This window comes from Nannobrachium achirus (assembly GCF_963921795.1).
Source record: "Nannobrachium achirus genome assembly, chromosome: 5".
In the NCBI taxonomy this organism is placed as follows: domain Eukaryota; kingdom Metazoa; phylum Chordata; class Actinopteri; order Myctophiformes; family Myctophidae; genus Nannobrachium; species Nannobrachium achirus.
This window is the reverse complement of record NC_137814.1, coordinates 16075502-16095450: the sequence shown is the minus strand read 5'-3', so window position 1 is coordinate 16095450 and position 19949 is coordinate 16075502. Positions and strand designations below refer to the sequence as shown.

The 19949-nt window shown below is 42.6% G+C and overlaps 1 protein-coding gene across 1 annotated transcript in view; it reads right to left on the bottom strand.

Annotated features, from left to right (window-relative positions):
- The window catches only part of brinp2 (bone morphogenetic protein/retinoic acid inducible neural-specific 2), a gene marked incomplete at both ends in the record, with an annotated part of 142807 nt that overhangs the window by 106572 nt on the left and 16286 nt on the right, over positions 1-19949 (bottom strand). The window contains 2 exons of the mRNA XM_080725575.1: positions 4809-4990; positions 19298-19488. Coding sequence (XP_080581701.1) covers positions 4809-4990; positions 19298-19488 — 373 coding nt within the window. The remainder of the gene's footprint in view (positions 1-4808; positions 4991-19297; positions 19489-19949) is intronic.

Below are 19949 nucleotides of genomic sequence, written 5' to 3'. Positions count from 1 at the left end.
AACTAAAATAAACTGCGCTATGCTGTTCTCAAATTAGCAGATGCAGCTGCATCTACAACCGCCGCAGCTCATTTACTCAAAACCGTGCGTAAAGTAAGTGCTGAATAGCCATATTGTAGGGAAACGAATGTGTCCCGTACGACTGGCTGACGGCATGCCGTGGATGTTCTGAAACTTCTGACAGCTGATAGGGGAACGGTGTTTGAAGCCTGAACGATTCATCCCCTGGGTCACAACCGAGCAGAAAGTCTAATTTTGAGTTTCTGGCGGGGAAAAAATAAGTGTCGTCGACAAAAAAAGACACGTTCCCCGAAGGAATGAAAAAGTGTAGATGCTCGCTTAAAAGCCACTACTGTATTTAACACACGAGTGGGGACCTCTCTCGTGGCCTTGTCTGTTACGGTAGATTCACCAACGCCAGCGAGACCGGTTTCAATTCACACTCAATTCAACTCGAGCCAAAAGTAGAACAGACGATCTTCTGCACCACATTCAATAGAGGTGTCCTCTTTTTCTGCTCTCAGTTATCCAGCATTCCGTGATAGGCAAGATATATAATGAAGCTTCACAAGTATTTTTAAGATGTGCTTTTCAAAGGAACTTCAGTTCCTGAACCACCTGAAGAGAACTCTGTATATCCTTTTGTGTTTATTATGCATTAACACTTTAACCATTATTTGATGTTTTAACGCTTTCAATGCCACCTTTTCACCACTAGAGGGCGCCCAGTGGCCATAGAAAACACCCATCCACAAGCGCTGTAACAGCACAAGCCGTGCGCAGCCATGACAAGCCTGAACACTTTCCTTTGTGTCATCAACAGGGACAGGATGAAGTTAGCTTGAAGTTAGCAATTGGCTACCAAGCATTTTTAGAAGCCCTATTTTCGGCGATTTAGCCATGATTAAACCTTGCACACCTCATGGATATGCATGGAACAGAGAAAATGAGCTCTAAAGATCCTGGATTGCATTGGAGTGGATGGTAAATATCGGCGGCGCGACGCTCTCGCGGGCCGTGTAAACAGATGACGGCCGGCGGCTCGGCTCGATTTTTTTTTAAATTTTTTTTTTTTACAAAAAAAATACATTTTTAAAAGCCGAACTAGTTCAGGATAGGCACCCAGGACGGTCCAAATCATCCCGAACTAGTTCGGGATAGGCACTAGAGCAGTTAACTATTGATTATTTGTTTGTATTTTGTCTTACATTTGGGACAATTTGGAAGCCCTTCTCACAATATTGTATGTGTTATGTGTACTGTATAGAATGGACCAATGGACAACTGGAACTATGGAAGAATTGAATTGATGTTGTAGTGACCTAATTACTAAATTACCTTTGTGGCGTGGATCTAGATTAGACATATAGATTGATCAAATGGAAGTGATAACAGACAGGGAAACACTTTCCCATTATCCAAACCACTGAAGACTGAAGCTAAGCTAATAATAGGATTTCCGTAAAGCTCAGACAGGTTTCATGGTAAAAAGTTGAGCCATAAAAATAAAAAAATCTAAATCAACTCTATTTCAGCCCCCAAGCAGTTGTTGAAATCCAGTTTATGGATGACACAGGCCAAAGGTTTGGAAGTAAACAGGCTATAATGTGACATATCTTAAGTGTTCAAAAGGATCCTTTTAAAGTGTCACTTTAGTGTGGAGCTGGCTGTGGGGTATTCTTGCCAGAGAATTTGCATCACTCAGACACAAAAAAAAAGAAAAGAAAGAAAATCGTGAAGGAACTTTTACCTCATTAGAATTTAGAAGTTCTAGATCAAGCTTGCACTGAAACTTCCCTTCTAGCTTAAACCAACTTGGGCAAGTTCCAAAAATGTGTAATTCCTGAGCTTTATTGCACAATCAATTCAGTGCTTTGTGGCATTTATTATACATTTTAAGAAACAATCTGTAGTACTTGGCCTGAGAAGAGAAATGCCTTGTCAACAAGAAGGTTGAAAGCCGCTCAAATGCTAGAGTGTCAGACGCACACAGCCAGCCATGTCACAGACCGATGGCAACTGATATGTTGTGATAGCACGCCACTTCATTCAAAGTACATGCAAAGTTAAAGTCCTTTCAATCAAAACCAGCTATTTCAGTTGCAGCGAGAGAGAGGCAGATAAGTGCAGACTGCCCACCCACACACCTGCTGTCACCACCAAGTGCCAACAGCCCTTCAGCAATGACTCAGGCAATAACCCCCAGTTCTCTGCCAAAGTGGATAGATAGACGGGGAAAAAAAGAAGAAAAAAAAAGACTTAAAGAGAGTCTTTTTGCAGAGCTGCTTAGCATCTTAACTCAGTTTGGGGGGGGGGGTCACCAGATGATTAACTTAATGTGCAATATTGTTTTCTCACTCAACAGTAAACAAACCAACACAGAGCTTAAGAGTATAGGGTATATCCACATTTCTAAAGTGACAATTTAAGGACTTTTTAATAACTCTAAAATGACAAATTAAACATTGTCCAAATTGTCAAATATTAGAGGCAGAATTTGTGAAAATAGCCGATCTACATGTTCACAACGCCTTGCGTTGCGAGGCGTTGTGAGCATGTAGATCTGCTATTTTCACAATAGAACCGTGTTGTACAAAATGTAATTCCGCAACTCTTAGTGCTCGTCAAGGTGGGGGTCCCCAGTGAAAATATGATTATTTTGGGGGTCGCGGCCTGAAAAGGTTGAGAACCACTGACTTAACTAATTGTGAACGAAGGTCACAGTATGAGAAATGTCGCAGCTTGTCTCCGTCTGTCTGTCTGTCTGTCTGTCTGTGTCAGTCCTTCCTTCAGTCAGTACACATTTTTACAGACTGTGACATCACTCTGACATCATGTTCTGATGTCACTGTGATGTAGGGGGTTGTGAGCTTGTAGATCGTCTATTTTTGGTGAATAGGCATGCTGGGGTTCAAGTGGTTAAACGTCAAGTATAACGTTATTTTCAGTCAGTCCTGATGGAAACGGATATTTCTCCAATATGATGATAAGATTCTAAAAATAAACAGTGTAATTCAGGGGTGCCGTGGATGAAAAGGTTATTTACAGGGGTGCCCTGAGTCAAAAAAGTTTGAAAACCCCTGCAGTACATGATGAATATGTTGGTGTGGAAGGGGTTGCTTTATATAGCAGACATGCAGATATTTATGTCATTGTCAATCAATCTGTCAGGCACGAAAACAAACCGTTTGAAAACTGTACGGGCCTGGAAATTCTGAACATCACACAGACGTGTAGCACCTACTGTAGCTATATTTGACACTTTCAACTTCACACTTTTTACTTTTAAGCCAATCAAGGGACTGCTTATATTCCGGGGAGAAGCAGAAAAGTTTTCTTACAGTACGGAAGTTCTGGGGAAAAACGGCAGAAAAAAAGTTTTCCCCTTTTAAATGACAACATCACAGCGGCGGAGCGGAGCGGATGGGAAGCGCTAACTGATGACAAGGCGTTGCCACAATAGCAGCAGACGGGGAAAACGCGTGGGCGGCGTGTTTATTCCCATATCTGGACCAGATTGTGAGATGGTTCTCGACTGACGCTAAAACCCAAGCACATGACTATTTCATGTGGGTGTAAGTAAACGTGGGAACATTCCCCTCTGAACCTTCCCTGAGCACAGCGTAGCTGGTGGAGCGTTGTGTATCTACGCTCACAGTGGGAGGCGAGAAGCTGTCAACGTGCTGGAGGCAGCGATATACCTTCTCCCGGTTGGACACTTTTTTTGTGGCTTGACGAGCCGCTTGCGTTTTGATAACCGGAATGAAAGGCGGAGAGGATGTCGTTACAGTGCGTCTACAGTGACAGCAGGGGTGGCTGTACAGCCATGTACTGTATATATAGCAACAACATATAATTTACAATGTGACAGATCATCTGTAGCCTCTGTGTGAAACGATGGTGGAACAAAGATTAACGCCAGACCTGTGTGTCAAACTCTGAATGTAATTAATGCTTGCACGGGGAGAGTGTGGTTTGCCACATTGATACAACTCACGCTTACAGAAAGTATACCAAACTGACTGTCAAAACTTGCCCTGTCTTTGCACTTCAGGTTCTATTTGGTAAGATACTATTATAGGTGTTTAAAGTAAAAACAGTTTAACTTATAAACCGAATGACAACAGGAAATATAAGAGAAGACCAAAATCAGACTTATAAAACGGGGAATACATGCAACCACCAAAATAATTTGCCTACTGTACCTAGTCTTTGAATTGAATGAGATACAGGGCAGAGAGCAACTACTTGAGAACGTAAAATGAAACCAAATGGACCCGTAAGGGTCGTTTTACACTTTTACAAGTTAAAGATCTATAGCCTAAGGGTCCATTCGGTTACCATCTCTCCACAATTTAGCTGGGGACCACCTGGAACCCCCTCAAGGACCACTTGTTGAAAACCACTGCAGTACAGAAGTAGTTCTCAAACTGTGGGTTACTTGAGAACCTGTGCAACATTGTTTTCCCACTCAACAGTAAACAAAGCAACTAGTTTAAGTGTATAGAGGGTATCTGAACATTTCTAAAGTGAAAATTTAAGGGCTTTTAATACCTCTAAAAAGACAAATTAAACATTGACCAAATTGTCAAATATTAGAGGCAGAAATTGTCAGAATAGACGATATAGACGAGGCGTTGTGAGCATGTACCGGTAGATCAGCTATTTTCACAATAGAACCGTGTTATACAAAATGTAATGCCTCAACTCTTGATGTTGAGTTGAGGCATTAATAATATGATTATTTTGGGGGTCACGGCCTGAAAAGGATGAGAACCACTGCAATACAGTGCAGTACAGTGCAATACCTTGATGGCGGAGGTGGCTATCTGGAGGTGGTGCAGCCGTCTCAGGGTGCTCTCTCGGTCTGTGAAATAGGACGCGGCCAACTGGTGGAGCAGCTCCAAGGACACCACCGAGCTGTTGCTGCCTCCCTCCGACTTCTTGCTCAGCTTCTGTTTGTCCAGGAAGATGGTCAGGGACTCCTCACCTGTGTGATCACACCAGTCAGTCAGCACAATGCATCATATGGTTGAGTACAAATTATGACTTATACAACTGGGGTGGTTGTATTTTGTCTCCCTCAGGCACGTGCACACATAGACATCAAAGGGGGCCCTTTTATCCCTCTGTAAAAAGTGCTCTCTCCAGACCATGAATGCAGTTTTTACTATGGTGAAAGAAATGCAAATGCCCCTCTTTCCATGTCATACCTGAGAATTGCCATGTGCAAACTCTCCTGAACTTAAATGCAGTATCTTATTTTGAAAGAAGTGCCCTCTCTGTGTAGAAATCCATGCTCTACGCTACATCTCCAGTATGTGGAGCGTGACGCATTGTGAGCTTGGAGGTCGGCTATTTTCGATATTTTAAAAATTGCCTCTCTGCCTCTCTAACATTCTCTGCACGTCCCTGGTCTCCCTGCTCTTCTATTGAGACATTCATATCGCGTCAAAGGTCATGTCTCACCTAGACACGGGATCTGAATTTATCCCCTGAGCAAGCAGGTAGGCTCTACTAGCTCTTGCACAGGAAACCGGGTTCAAATCCAGGGTAGAAGAGGAAAGTTACAGTACCTGTACATATAGTGCAGCTTTAACTTAAGTCAGGGGTCTTCAACGTTTTCAGGCCAAGGACCCCTTAGTTGAGAGAGACATGAAGCAGGGACCCCCACAACCTTTTGTAGATTCCATATAGTTTCATCGTTTGACAGCACAATCATCAGTGTATTTTGGATTCATGTCAATTTGTGTTTTCAGATATTTAACCACTTGAACCGTCAATACTTAATAAACTTGACCTTTCACTCTGTACTTAGTCTGCTCTTGTTTCCCCTATACACCAAACCTCTTTGCCGAAAATAGCCAATCTACGAGCTAAAGTTCTCAGAATATGGACGTTAGAGTTCAAGAGGACCCCTTAACTCTGAAGACCCCTGACTTAAGTACAGTATGTAGGGCAGTGGTTCTCAAAGTGGGGCTAAATGAGTTGATACAGCATCACACTCATTTAACCACTTTATCATCCATAAGCCATCCATACATTGGCTTTGTACAGAGTTTGTACAATCTGCATTATGTTATCTTGAAAGCATTGGAAACCTTTGAATAATTATAATTTGGACAAATTCTAACACAAATCTTCTCTTCTGGGTGTCCCAGGCACAAAACATTTTCAGATGGGGGTCCATTGTCAAATTATCAATTTGGGGGGGTCCTTGACATGAGAGTTTGACAACCACTATAGGTATACGATGCGATGCGATGCAAGAGTGCGGTCTATAGCCCAAACCATCCTGAATCTCTGCCCTCCACACTCTTATCTATACAGCTAAGCTGTCGTGCCTCACTGCATCTAGCGTCGTTGTCGGGTGGAAACCCTGTATGTCCAAGACCGTTCGTTTTATATTTATCATTTTAAAAATGAACTAAACTAGTGAAAATAGCAGATCTACAAGCACTGTGTGCTTGTAGATCTGTTTTCACCTTGTTTTCACCTTTTCAGCCTTGTATGATGAAGCAGGGCTTTACTTGGTGAAATAATGTACAAATTTGAAACTTGAAGATACGAGGTTTCTGCCCGACAGTGACTATAGGTATACAGTAAGTGGTTAAATCACATTTAGTGGGAATCAACGTAATTAATGCAGAATCAAGTGAATTCGAGAAATCAATCTAGCAATCAGTTCATCATGAACGTTGTCAAGGATTCCTCCTGTCCAGATTCAGATGGGATAAATAAACAGCTACAACGGTGTAACCGAGGCATGCAAGTGAATATAATAAATGACAGAACATAAGTTTGGGATGTTGTTTTTCCACATGGCTTTCTCCTCAGTGGATAATAATAGTCACACTACTTGTTATCCATCCTTTGTTATTTGTAATGATGCCACGCTTGCTTCCGTTTCTCTATAAATTAAACAAATACATGAACTACTGCCAGGAGACCAAAATAATACGATTAGTTTCTTTGGCAAGGGATTCTCTAATTATTCTCTTTCCTCCTTCCTCCAATGACTCACTGAATTTTAATGGAGGACCTCCAACTAAGTAGGTCTGAAATTTCTCAATTGTTGTATTTTTTTTATCTCCCTGCTCTCACTTTGCTCTGACCTTTTCATATGACAGTAATGATTATTTATATGGCTTGTGATACCCCCACAATAGCCTGTTAGAGTAGCCTGCGTCTTTGCTGTGCCCGTGGTAATAATGAGTGCATGTGGCCTTATAAATCACAGAAATAAGTCTATTGTAGTTCAAGTGTAGTTCTTTTATAAGATTCAAGTTTATTAGGCCGACCTGTGAAGTAATCTAGACCAACACAGTTAATGTCCCAACAATATGTCCCACCTTTGTCCACCAACAATTAAAAGTAAAATGGGTTTTAAAAATGTAGCTCATTTTCATCATACCCATATGGTTCTTCAAATGGAATGTAAATTCAAGATGTAACTGTTATTATGCACATTGATTTTGAAAAGGGCCCATTCCTCATTATTTCCTCCCCTAAATAAATATGGATATAAGTTAGATTCATCAGTATACGGTACATCTGCTCTGACTAAACTCGCTCACGTCACTTTGTCCTCTCGCTTCAGGCATTTAGGTCATGCGATGTACTGTACTGTAGTTTCAAATGCAGCCACGGGGTGGCGCTTCTTTGAGTGAGCAAACACTGTAGCAGTGGGCATGGTTTACTGGTGCCACTAAAATATCGGCCATTCATTCATTTTCAAATTTACAAAAATATCCTACAATCAAGCCTAGAATCAAGCCATCCAGGATCCTGCTGAATCATGACCATAAAACCTTTAAAAAACGATAAACAAAGGGTATTTATTAAATGTAGTATATCATATCCCAGCAAGCACGGTGGACCTGGACCAATCAGTGACGATTGGGGCCAGATCACAGCCCATATGGGGATGATCTTGATGTCATTACCAGGACGTTATATGGACTTTTTTGTTTGACAGGATTTATGTTGGTTGAAATCAGGTGATATTCTAGTCCAGATAAATATCATAACTAGTTAGATATGTCCCAGAATATAACCTTATATGCTCATATTTCAACTAACATTACAAACAATAACAATAATCCTGTCAAACAAAAAAGTCCATATGATGTCCTGGTAATGACGTCAAATTCATCCCCATATGTGATCTGGCCCCAATCGAGACGTCACTGATTGGTCCAGGTCCTGACATGCTTGCTGGGATAGGCCTAATTATATAATTTAAAAAAAAGGTTTTATGGTCACCAGGATTCTGGATGGCTTGATTCTATAGGCTTAAAATAATTGATATAAATATTTGTGTAAATCTCTATGGGATTTTTTGTGGCACCAGTAAACCACGCCCACTGCTATGCCCTATAATGATCGATCAGCCTTATCTTCATTTAAATCAGGTATAGTGACTACTAATTGAAGCCGAGGCCGAATTGCACGAAAGAGCCCTGACAGCACATGGTTGGTTCTACAGACTCCAAATTCCGCACGCAGATAGCTCAGACCTTTGCCTACGTTCTTAGCTAGGCCTCGACCCGACCGGATATGTGGTTTTCCGGAAGCAACGCGAAAGGTTCGGAATCTCCATATGCGGAGTCCTGACTACTAATTGAAGTCAATGGACGCAAATCCGAATTGGCCCGAATCGCATGAAAGAGCCCTGACAGCACATGGTTGGTGCTACAGACTCCAAATTTCGCACGCAGATAGCTCAGACCTTTGCCTACGTTCTTAGCTAGGCCTCGACCCGACCCGATACACAGTTTTTCGGATCCGGCACGAAAGGTTTGGAATCTCCGTATGCGGAGATGACTGACATCGGGCCGTTCCGGAGCAAGCGCTGACTCATTGTGACATCACTTCATAAAAGGCTCTGACATCACATACGCCACATGAGTCAACAAAAAATCTCTGTGAGTGTGTATGTATGTATATACTGTATATGTATGTATCTATGTAATCCACGTATCTTGAGAACCGTTCGTCCCACCAGCTTCAAATTCAGCGCGCGTGTTCCCTGCTGCAGCAGGTAGTGCAGTGCCCGGACTCGACCCGACCCGACCCGATACGCGATTTTTCGGAACCCAGCGCAAAAAGTTTGGATTCTCTGTATGCAGAGCTGTTGTCTGACATCAGAGTCTTCTGGAATCGGCACTGTGTCTGCAGAGATCTCCATATATATGGGCATAAAATGGACGCAGACAGACAGATACAGATATCTCCATATATGGGCATAAATGGACTCAGGCAAACAGATGGTCAAAATGGATCCTATGACAACAGGTATAATGGGGTTTGCATTACACAGAATTCGGCACATGCGTTCCCCGCCGCAGCAGGGAGTGCAGTGCCCGGCCTCGACCTGACCTGATATGCGGTTATCCGGAACCAGCGCGAAAGGTCCAGAATCTCCGTATGCGGAGCTAATGTCTGACATTAGTGTTTTCCAGAACCGGCACTGTGTCTGCAGAGATCCCCATATGGGCATAAATGGACGCAGGCAGACAGATACAGATATCTACATATATGGGCATAAATGGACACAGGCAAACAGATGGTCAAAACAGGTTATGACAACAGGTATAATGGAGTTTGCATTAAAGGGTGGGGCATTCATTCCCTATTTACATCATTCCCGAGTAGGCCGGTCCTCGACTAGACGCTCGGCCGACTGTCAGGCAGATACAGAGATCTCCATATATGGGCATAACTTGGACGCAGTCAGACAGATATCTCCATATATGGGCATACATGGACACAGTCAAACAGATGGTCAACACGGGTCCTATGACAACAGGTATAATGGGGATTGCATTAAAGGGCGGGGCATTCATTCTCTATTTGAGCTTCTAGTTACTCATAATGATAAATCCATGGTAACAGAATGGGACCTGACCCGGATCCAAAGCCCATAATAAAATACGGAAATGACAGACGCGTTCTTTCGCACGGACAAAACGGACTATTGCATTTTTTTTAAAGAAAACAATGATTCTCTACGACCTCATGCACACCGGCTCTGAATTTGACGTGCGACAAGTGGCTGCGGCCGTGTGTTTTTTTTCTCGATCGAAACCAGTTCGATTTGTGCGTCTTGTCGCATGCGGTAAAAAGTCATTGACTCCTTTTACGACTCTCTTTCGGATCCGCAGTGTGGATTCCGCACAGCCTTGCACACCAAATCCAATGCGTTTTACTCATACAGCAAACGGAAAAAACGCAACGGTCCTGTGTGCAAAGGGCTTTATTTTGGGTCTCGTGTTTGATTTTGGTGGACCCGTGAAGACCTCTACTCTATCATCATTGTCGCCCCTTTTCAAAAACCCACATATGAAGTGCTCCCCAGCATCCTGGCAGAGCTTTTCTGACAGAGAAAAACACTACAGTATATGAGTACAGTACACGCCCTAAAGCAACCATCATTTCCCTACATTCAGCATATATTCTTTTTTATGTTGTGTGGTGGGGAAATTAATGAATGTATATATTATTGGAGGCAGACTGCACATATAATTGAGAAAATAATCTCTAGTGGACAAAAAGGAAAAGAAGCTTGTTATATGCGGTTATCCGGAACCAGCGCGAAAGGTCCAGAATCTCCGTATGCGGAGCTAATGTCTGACATTAGTGTTTTCCAGAACCGGCACTGTGTCTGCAGAGATCCCCATATGGGCATAAATGGACGCAGGCAGACAGATACAGATATCTACATATATGGGCATAAATGGACACAGGCAAACAGATGGTCAAAACAGGTTATGACAACAGGTATAATGGAGTTTGCATTAAAGGGTGGGGCATTCATTCCCTATTTACATCATTCCCGAGTAGGCCGGTCCTCGACTAGACGCTCGGCCAACTGTCAGGCAGATACAGAGATCTCCATATATGGGCATAACTTGGACGCAGTCAGACAGATATCTCCATATATGGGCATACATGGACACAGTCAAACAGATGGTCAACACGGGTCCTATGACAACAGGTATAATGGGGATTGCATTAAAGGGCGGGGCATTCATTCTCTATTTGAGCTTCTAGTTACTCATAATGATAAATCCATGGTAACAGAATGGGACCTGACCCGGATCCAAAGCCCATAATAAAATACGGAAATGACAGACGCGTTCTTTCGCACGGACAAAACGGACTATTGCATTTTTTTTAAAGAAAACAATGATTCTCTACGACTTCATGCACACCGGCTCTGAATTTGACGTGCGACAAGTGGCTGCGGCCGTGTGTTTTTTTTCTCGATCGAAACCAGTTCGATTTGTGCGTCTTGTCGCATGCGGTAAAAAGTCATTGACTCCTTTTACGACTCTCTTTCGGATCCGCAGTGTGGATTCCGCACAGCCTTGCACACCAAATCCAATGCGTTTTACTCATACAGCAAACGGAAAAAACGCAACGGTCCTGTGTGCAAAGGGCTTTATTTTGGGTCTCGTGTTTGATTTTGGTGGACCCGTGAAGACCTCTACTCTATCATCATTGTCGCCCCTTTTCAAAAACCCACATATGAAGTGCTCCCCAGCATCCTGGCAGAGCTTTTCTGACAGAGAAAAACACTACAGTATATGAGTACAGTACACGCCCTAAAGCAACCATCATTTCCCTACATTCAGCATATATTCTTTTTTATGTTGTGTGGTGGGGAAATTAATGAATGTATATATTATTGGAGGCAGACTGCACATATAATTGAGAAAATAATCTCTAGTGGACAAAAAGGAAAAGAAGCTTGTATGATTATTTCACTAAATAAGATACCTAATGCAACAACAACAACAGTTCTAATGCCAGCAATCCTGTTCTCTGTGTGTGTGTGTGTGTGTGTGTGTGTGTGTGTGTGTGTGTGTGTGTGTGTGTGTGTGTGTGTGTGTGTGTGTGTGTGTGTGTGTGTGTGTGTGTGTGTGTGTGTGTGTGTGTGTGTGTGTGTGTGTGTGTGCGCGTGCGCGTGAGAATGGGTGGATGTAATGCACAATCTCTGAAAAGCGCTTTGGAATAAAGCACTATATAAATTCACAATTTATTTACTCACTATATATGTTTTTAGTTTTACTTAGCATGGTACTGTACTACTTACTGTATGTTAAAACCACATGCTGATCAGGTCTTTCAAAATTGATAAATACATCTCATAATGATATTTTGCCATTTTTATAGGAATATATTCAAGTCAATCGTGGCCAGACATTCATGATTCTTTCAGCCGTGTTGTAGTATTGTATAAATAGATAGTGTGTATTGTCACTGTCAGGCAGAAACCTTTTATCTCCAAGTTTCAAATTTGTATGTTTTTATTTGTAAATTAAAGCCCTACAATACATCATTCGGAAGTGACGCACAAAAGTAGTGAAAATAGCAGATCAGATCTACAAGCACACATGCGAGGCGTTGTGTGCTTGTAGATCTGCTATTTTCATTATTTAAAATAATTTTAAAAATAACAAAAAGGGACTAACCCTAACCCATTTTGGACATCCACCCGACAACGACGATATCATTTTTAATTCACACGTGTCCTTGCATATATTATGATTAGACCAGCGATGCATATATACCAACAACTCCAGGGCAACCAGCTATTCCCATGCTGTAAAGGCTGCTAGTTTTCTCGTGTTCTTCTGATTTATTAGAGGCAGTGTGGTGGTGGCGGCCACTTCACTGAATTAATGAAGAATTTACTTTCCCCTCCCTGTTCATGATGTGATGATAAACAGTTCTGTTTGCAGTCCATGCAGGCTAGACATAATCTGTTCACTTTCTGGGTAGAGAGACTGATCAACCTGTCAGGACTGATCAAGCTGATCAAGCGTATAAGTGTGTGACATCAACAGTTAACAGTGTCTACACGCCCGCTTCCCGCACACTGTAGATCAGCTAACACAGCACGTACGGCGTACGGTATGCAGCGGTTGAAAGTAGGGATGGAACGATATGCAATATTATCGTTTATCGTGATGAAAAACACTGACGATAATCGCATTGTGGAGATTTAATATATCGTGATATCGTCCTCCGGTCATGCACTGGGATCAATTCACCTTTTCTTTGCCGAGCCGCATATCCGGTACCACTTAAACCCTCTATAAATGGTAAAAGGTACTTATAATATATGTACTTGATACAGTCATTTTTTTCACTCTCTGTATGGCAAGTGATTTCTGTAACAAGGATTATTCAATTTTTATCAAAATAATATTTTTAATAACTTTGTGCTGAGCTGCTGGGATGTGTTTCTTACAGGTTACACCCCTCATCCCATTCCTAAATCCTAGCGGCAAAATACTGCAGGAGCTGTTTTCAGAGAAAGGATTCTATTTCTGTGCCTAAAAGCAAGGCTACATAGCCTACATTTGTGTTGGGCACGTAACAATACCCTACTCTTGAGTGGTTTCATAAATATGTTTTCATACTTATTGTTTTTTCTACAGAGCTATTAACAAAACATAACATCATTATGTTATGCATATTTCAACTCTGGCATAAAAGTGCAGAAGCAGTATACACACCATGAAGTCATCAGAGAGAGAGAGAGAGAGAGAGAGAGAGAGAGAGAGAGAGAGAGAGAGAGAGAGAGAGAGAGAGAGAGAGAGAGAGAGAGAGAGACAGTCTACTCTGTAGTCTTTGCCACATGCTCATTGGTATTCAAACTGCAACTCTTGCCTCAACTCGTTTGGCTGAAGCCATTAATTGCAAACAGAGTCAAACCATCACTCTGCCCACCGTGTTCCTCTCCTCTGTGCCTCCCACGGCACATGTAGGAGACATCCAAATCAGACATATCCCAGAGCAGTGGTTCTCATTTCAGGCCACGACCCCCCAAATAATCATATTTTTACAGGGGACCCCCCCACCCTGATGAGCACTAAGAGTTGAGGCATTACACGGTTCTATTGTGAAAATAGCAGATCTACATGTGAGCATGTAGATCTAATATGTATGACAAATGGCCAATGTTTAAATTGTCATTTTAGATGTATTAAAAAGTCCTTAATTGTCACTTTAGAAATGTGCAGATACCCTCTATACACTTAAACTGTATGTGTGTTTGTTTACTGTTGAGTGAGAAAACAATGTTGCACATTAAGTTAATCATCTGGGGACCCCCCAAAATATTTTAGGGACCCCCCTGGGGGTCCCGACCCACAGGTTGAGAACCACTGGCTTAGAGACGGTGGCCGTCCACAGCTCTGTTTGTTCAACTGATTATCGAGAGAGGGGAAAAAAGCGCTCTAAGGATTTGTCTTCTCCGTCGCACACCGAGGGTGTGCATGTGCATGAGTTTGCACCAGTGGGTGTGTAAACACTAGAGCTTCAGGGTTGGCACACAGTGTTAGTACAGCCAGCTTGAATACGTACAATAGGCTATAGATAATCAATGCAAATCTGCCCTCCATCCCCTCAGTACCGCCCTGCATATCTGACCAAACATCTCCAAAAGGTTAGCGACACCCACAGCCACAACGCCAGAGGGAGCGCACACAATGATCTGATAACACATAAGATAACATAAGACCAATATGGGTACATTCTCCTAAGACTGCCACCCAGGTGTGGAATTCCTTGACTATACCTCCCTTAAAACATGTAGCTCGCTGGCATCCTTCAAAACTGCCCTGAAAACTCAAGTTTCAGGAGGCCAGACGCGGAGCTAGTTTTCACTTCTCCCATAGACAGGTGAGAAGTGAGCACCCCCCTTACCTTAGCCCCACCCCCTTGTTTCCCCTATCCTGTACAGTGTTTTTATAACTGTGATATTATTGAATGTTTTCTTTGCTTGCTATTTGTTATGTCCATGAATTAAATACCAAGGACTTCCAACGTAAAAAATACTGTAAAAGGTCTTATTTGGGATGTTCCTTTTAGGCAGGGTGTTTAACTGTACTTGTACTGTACTACATTTCTATTGTATTGACTATACTTGTACAGTTCTCCATTTGTCTAATAAAATAATCAATCAATCAATCAATCAATCAATCAAAGAGGCTGTAGTACAGTGTTCCCAAACTCTTCAGGCCGCGACCCCCCCAAAATAATCCAATTTGAACTGGGGACCCCTGACAAGCACTAGGAAGTGTAGTCAGTTTCGAGGCATTCAATTTAGTTCCACAGATAAATATTGTGCAAATAACCGATCTACAGTACATGTTCACAATGCCTCGCAATGCGAAAAGAAATGCCCAAGAAAGCTTGGCCAAAAGGGTCACCGTTTCCACATCAATGCCTTCTTCACTTCCCTCGTTTCTCTTCTGTCAGAAAAGGCCAGGGAAATATGAATCTTATTTTAAAATGTGCTCCTAGGAGTGCCATTTCCCCACCAATAGCTGCTGGACAACACAACAAGTTTAATTTTGCGCATATGAATGAACTCTCCGTTTTGTCAGGCACATGAGTCACAGAACAAAAAACCTATATGCAATGAGCTTGCTTAACAATACAGAGAGACATGCGCATCGGTGTAACTTGGAGAGGAGAGAACACATGTTACCAGTTCACTCGTCAATTTAGTCGTGCAGTTTACGGTATTTTCCTCTCTCTCTCTCTCTCTCTCTCTCTCTCTCTCTCTCTCTCTCTCTCTCTCTCTCTCTCTCTCTCTCTCTCTTCCAAAGCAATATTTCCTCTCATCAAGTTGTAAACATTGCCTGTTTTGATGCGTTGAGGCCTTTACATTATTCGTAGAGCTCTACACTAAAGCATAGTGAGGTAGGACCACCGGGCTCAATTATTCTGACAGAGAATAATAACGGTTATTGTGAAGAAGATTTACGCTCCTAAGGCAGTTTAAATCCCTCTGTGGTAAATTAGCCTAAATAAAAACATATTGTATTGTCTGCATTTGAGCTGACGGTACGCCTTCTAGAAGTACCGGAGTGCGGGGGGGCAGGTTCTGGAGCCAGCGTTAATTAAGCACAACCTGTACACACTTATACTGTATGTTGGTTTGCTTACTGTTGAATGAGAAAACAATGTTGCACATTTGAGAAAATCTTCTGGGGATCCTCCGAAATCATTTGGGGACCCGCCTGGGGGTCCTGAGCCACAGTTTGAGAACCACTACTGGTGTACAGTACGCGATTATTGTTTTCGTACACGATGCCTTGTCGGCCACGGCTTGTGATTGGCTGAACCGGAGCTCCGCTGTGTTCACTTGGACTGCGCGGAGGTGCCGAAAGTCAGGGGGGACAAAGATTTACGTTTCTGTCCCTATCGGGACGTAACTCGGACTGCACTGAGTCGGCTTAAGCGATCTTCGCAACGCTTAGTCGACACGGTGACTCGCTCACTTTAGCTCGCTCGGCTGTGTCTCAAGTGGCTCAATCCGCTTGAGACGGCACACCTCCGTCATCTCCACCGGAAACGGTGGAGATGCTCCATTACAAGGCATCGAGTACGAAAAGAATAATCGCATACCGTACTGTACGTGGACCTATGCTTTATCATAACCTCTACTCTACTCAGTAATCTGGTGACCCTTTGCCAGTCCAGTTGCAAAGTTTGAAAAGACACATTTATTTCATTATGCCTTTGTATAATGAATTATACAATATTATTTATTATCTAGTATCTTATCTATGTACAGAATAATGATTTTGTTTCCATTTTACAATCTCCATTCCTGCTGAAATGTACCAAGCAGCATGCATCTCTAATGCATCCGAGTGATTATGAACTTTGGCAGAAAATTGCTACAGTACTTGCTACCTGGCCATGTATGTCCAGATATTGTCCAGATTGATTTGGTGCTTCTGTTCTCTGTGATTCACTGTGAACACATCAAGTTCTAGTACCAAAGTTACAGTTGGCCAAGAGCCACGGCCTCAAGAACTGGTTCCTGACTCGTCGACCTGGTTAATTAAAAAGTACAAAAAGTATCTCCTTAATTTTTTTAAATGTTTGATACAAGACAGACTAGTTTGGCATTTGAAGAGTAGCACTGTATCAATACCATGAGGCAGTGGTGTAAAGTAACTAAGTACATTTAGTTAAGTACAGTTATGAGGTACTTTTACTTACCGGAGTAGGCCTATTTCCAATTTGTAATACTTCTACTCCACTACATCTCAAAGGCAAATGTCTGTACTTTTTACTCCACTACAATTATTTGAAAACTTTAGTTACTAGTTAGTTACTTTGCAGATAACAATCAAAATATTATAAAACATACTTTGTCCCTATTTTTTAAGCTGTTTGCTTTGCGACGCGTTGTGAGCCTGTAGATCTGCTATTTTCAAACAATTTCTACTTTTACCCCTGGTACTTTAAGTATTCATACTTTTACTCCAGCACATTTTGAATTATGGGATTCTACTTGTAACAGAGTATTTCTACAATGATACTTTTACTTAAGTAATGCCATGAGATCAGTGCTCTGATTGCAAGGCTGCTTTCGCTCTTGCTTTTGTGAGGAAGGAGATCGATAATGTTCCACGGCTTGCTCCTCTGACACCAGATTGAAGGTAAAAAGAAATTCAATACGGGCGTCAGAGAGTCTGTCCCGAGACACTTGCCACATTTAATGCTCCGTAATTTGTGCAAAGGTTTCTGCAGCTGCGCCTAGGCTTCTCGATCTGTTTCTCTGAATGAGAAGGCTAATGGTATAAGAATACAAAGAGACCGTTTGACAGCCACAGGTGCATAGTAAGATCACACTGCTGGCAGACAAAAGGGGGAGGAAAAATCCAGAAGCGAAGCTTGCTTTTCAGGCATCTATTATCATTATAGTAAATTGAACTCTCACAGCCTCTGAACTTCAATTTAAAAAATAGAGTTAGTTTGTTTTTTTGGGGGGGATACACTGCACTGGGTCCAGATTTCCAGGAGTGTGTCTTTGTATTTTGCAACAATCACATTGCAATATATCGTCGTTGTCGGGTAGAAACCGTGATGTCCAAAACCGTTTATTTTGTATTTATCATTTTTAAAATGATTTAAACTAGTGAAAACAGCCGATCTACAAGCACACCATGCGTGTTGTGTGCTTGTAGATCGGCTGTTTTCACTACTTTTGTGCGACAGCCTTGTATGATGAAGCAAGGCTTCACTTCGCGATATACAACTAGTTATGAATCATTATTTTACTTTGTAAAATACAGAGACAAATATATATTTAACCATTTTCAACCTAAGAAGAAAATCAGGGACAAAAATCCACTCGTCCTAGACAATTTGCCCTCCTGGCCACCAAACTGTGGAATAAACTCCATCGACCGTTCGCACTTAGAACTACAGACTCACCTCTTCAGACTCCACCTAAACCCATAGCACTACTGTAACACTCCCCCTTCCCTCAATGACCATACATGAAGCTAGATAGCATTTTCAGGTTTTAGATGTTTTTTACTGATTTGGTGCGTGGTCTACCTACTGTATGTTATTGTTTTTCTAGATTGATATTCCTATGCATATGTTATATTGTTGTAATGTACTGACATATTATCTTGCTTATTATAGTGATGTGTATTACCTGCTTATTGCAAGTCGCTTTGGATTAAAAGCGTCTGCTAAATGCCTAAACTGTAAACTGTAAAACATTAATAATGTCAACGTGTGGATATACACAAGAAGCCGACGGCTCGTTTCCATGGTGATCCACACCCCAAACACTAAAAACACTGAACAGACAGCTGTGCAACTTTGTGCTTGATCCCCGCAGCAACGGGGGCGGCAGTGGCTCAGGAGGTAGAGCGGAACCGGAAGGTTCCCAGTTCAATCCCGGGCTCCCCCAGAGTTAGTGTCGAAGTGTCCTTGAGCAAGACTATGAACCCCGATGAGCAGGTTGGTGCCTGGCATGGTTTCCTCTGCCATCGGTGTGTGAATTGGTGAATGTAATGCACAATCATTGTGAAGCGCCTTGGATAAAAGGCGATATATAAATGCACCAGGGACGTGCAGAGCCGACCTCCAAGCTGGAGGTCGGCTATTTTCAGTACTTGATGCCACACTAAACTAAGCATAAAAAGGCAATGTGGCGCTAGAGCATGGATTTCTACACAGAGAGGGCAATTCTTTCAACATAAGATGCTGCATTCAAGTTCAGGAGAGTTTGGACAAGGCAATTCTTTTGAATGCCGCCTTCAGGCATGGCATGGAAAGAGGGGCATTTGCATTTCTTTCACCATTGTAAAAACTGCATTCATGGTCTTGAGAGGGCACTTTTTACAGACAGGTAAAAGGGCAGGGCTCAGTCAAGCCCCCTTTCATGTCTATGTGTGCACGTGCCTGAAATGCACCGTTTACCATTTAACACAGGATCCCAGAAAAGCCCACGCGTTCTTACCTCCCAAGGTGGCAGTAACCAGGAAGTGAGTCCCATACTTCTTGATGAGGTTCTCGTTGATCTGCTGCAGGGTAGGCCGTCGCCCCAGCAGCCGCAGGTTGCGTAGGAACTCGGGCGCCAGGGGCAGCGGCGCTTTGAGGAAGTCTCTCTTCTCCGTGGCCAAGCTGTTCACCTTCCAGTGGCTGAACTCCCTGCAGGAAGAACACAAGAAGCACCATGAAGTGAGGCCAATGCAACCAGGCCATGGTACCACTAGACCCCTAGAAAGAGAGAGTTACGACACTTCCGTCGACTCCCATTGTAAGCGTGGAAAGCTATGGAAGTCGCTAGCTTAGCCTAGCTTACTGGAGCCTGTTCTCATTCTTAGCGAGCCTTTGCTGCTCTTCAGCCCCATCCGCCCCCATTTTAAACCGAGGCATTTTCACTCGCTGGTAAGTAGACTAAATCACGTCTTTTTCTCCCTTTTAATAATGTTGTCTACCTTGGAGAGCCCCCGTGAATGCGTTTAAAAGGGGGAAAAAATACATGATTTAGTCTACTTACCAGCGAGTGAAAATGCCTCGGTTATAATGGGGGCAGCAGAGGCTTGCTAAGAATGAGAACAGGCTCCATGCGAAGCCACTTCCGGTCTGCGGCGAGATCAAAGCGTGTT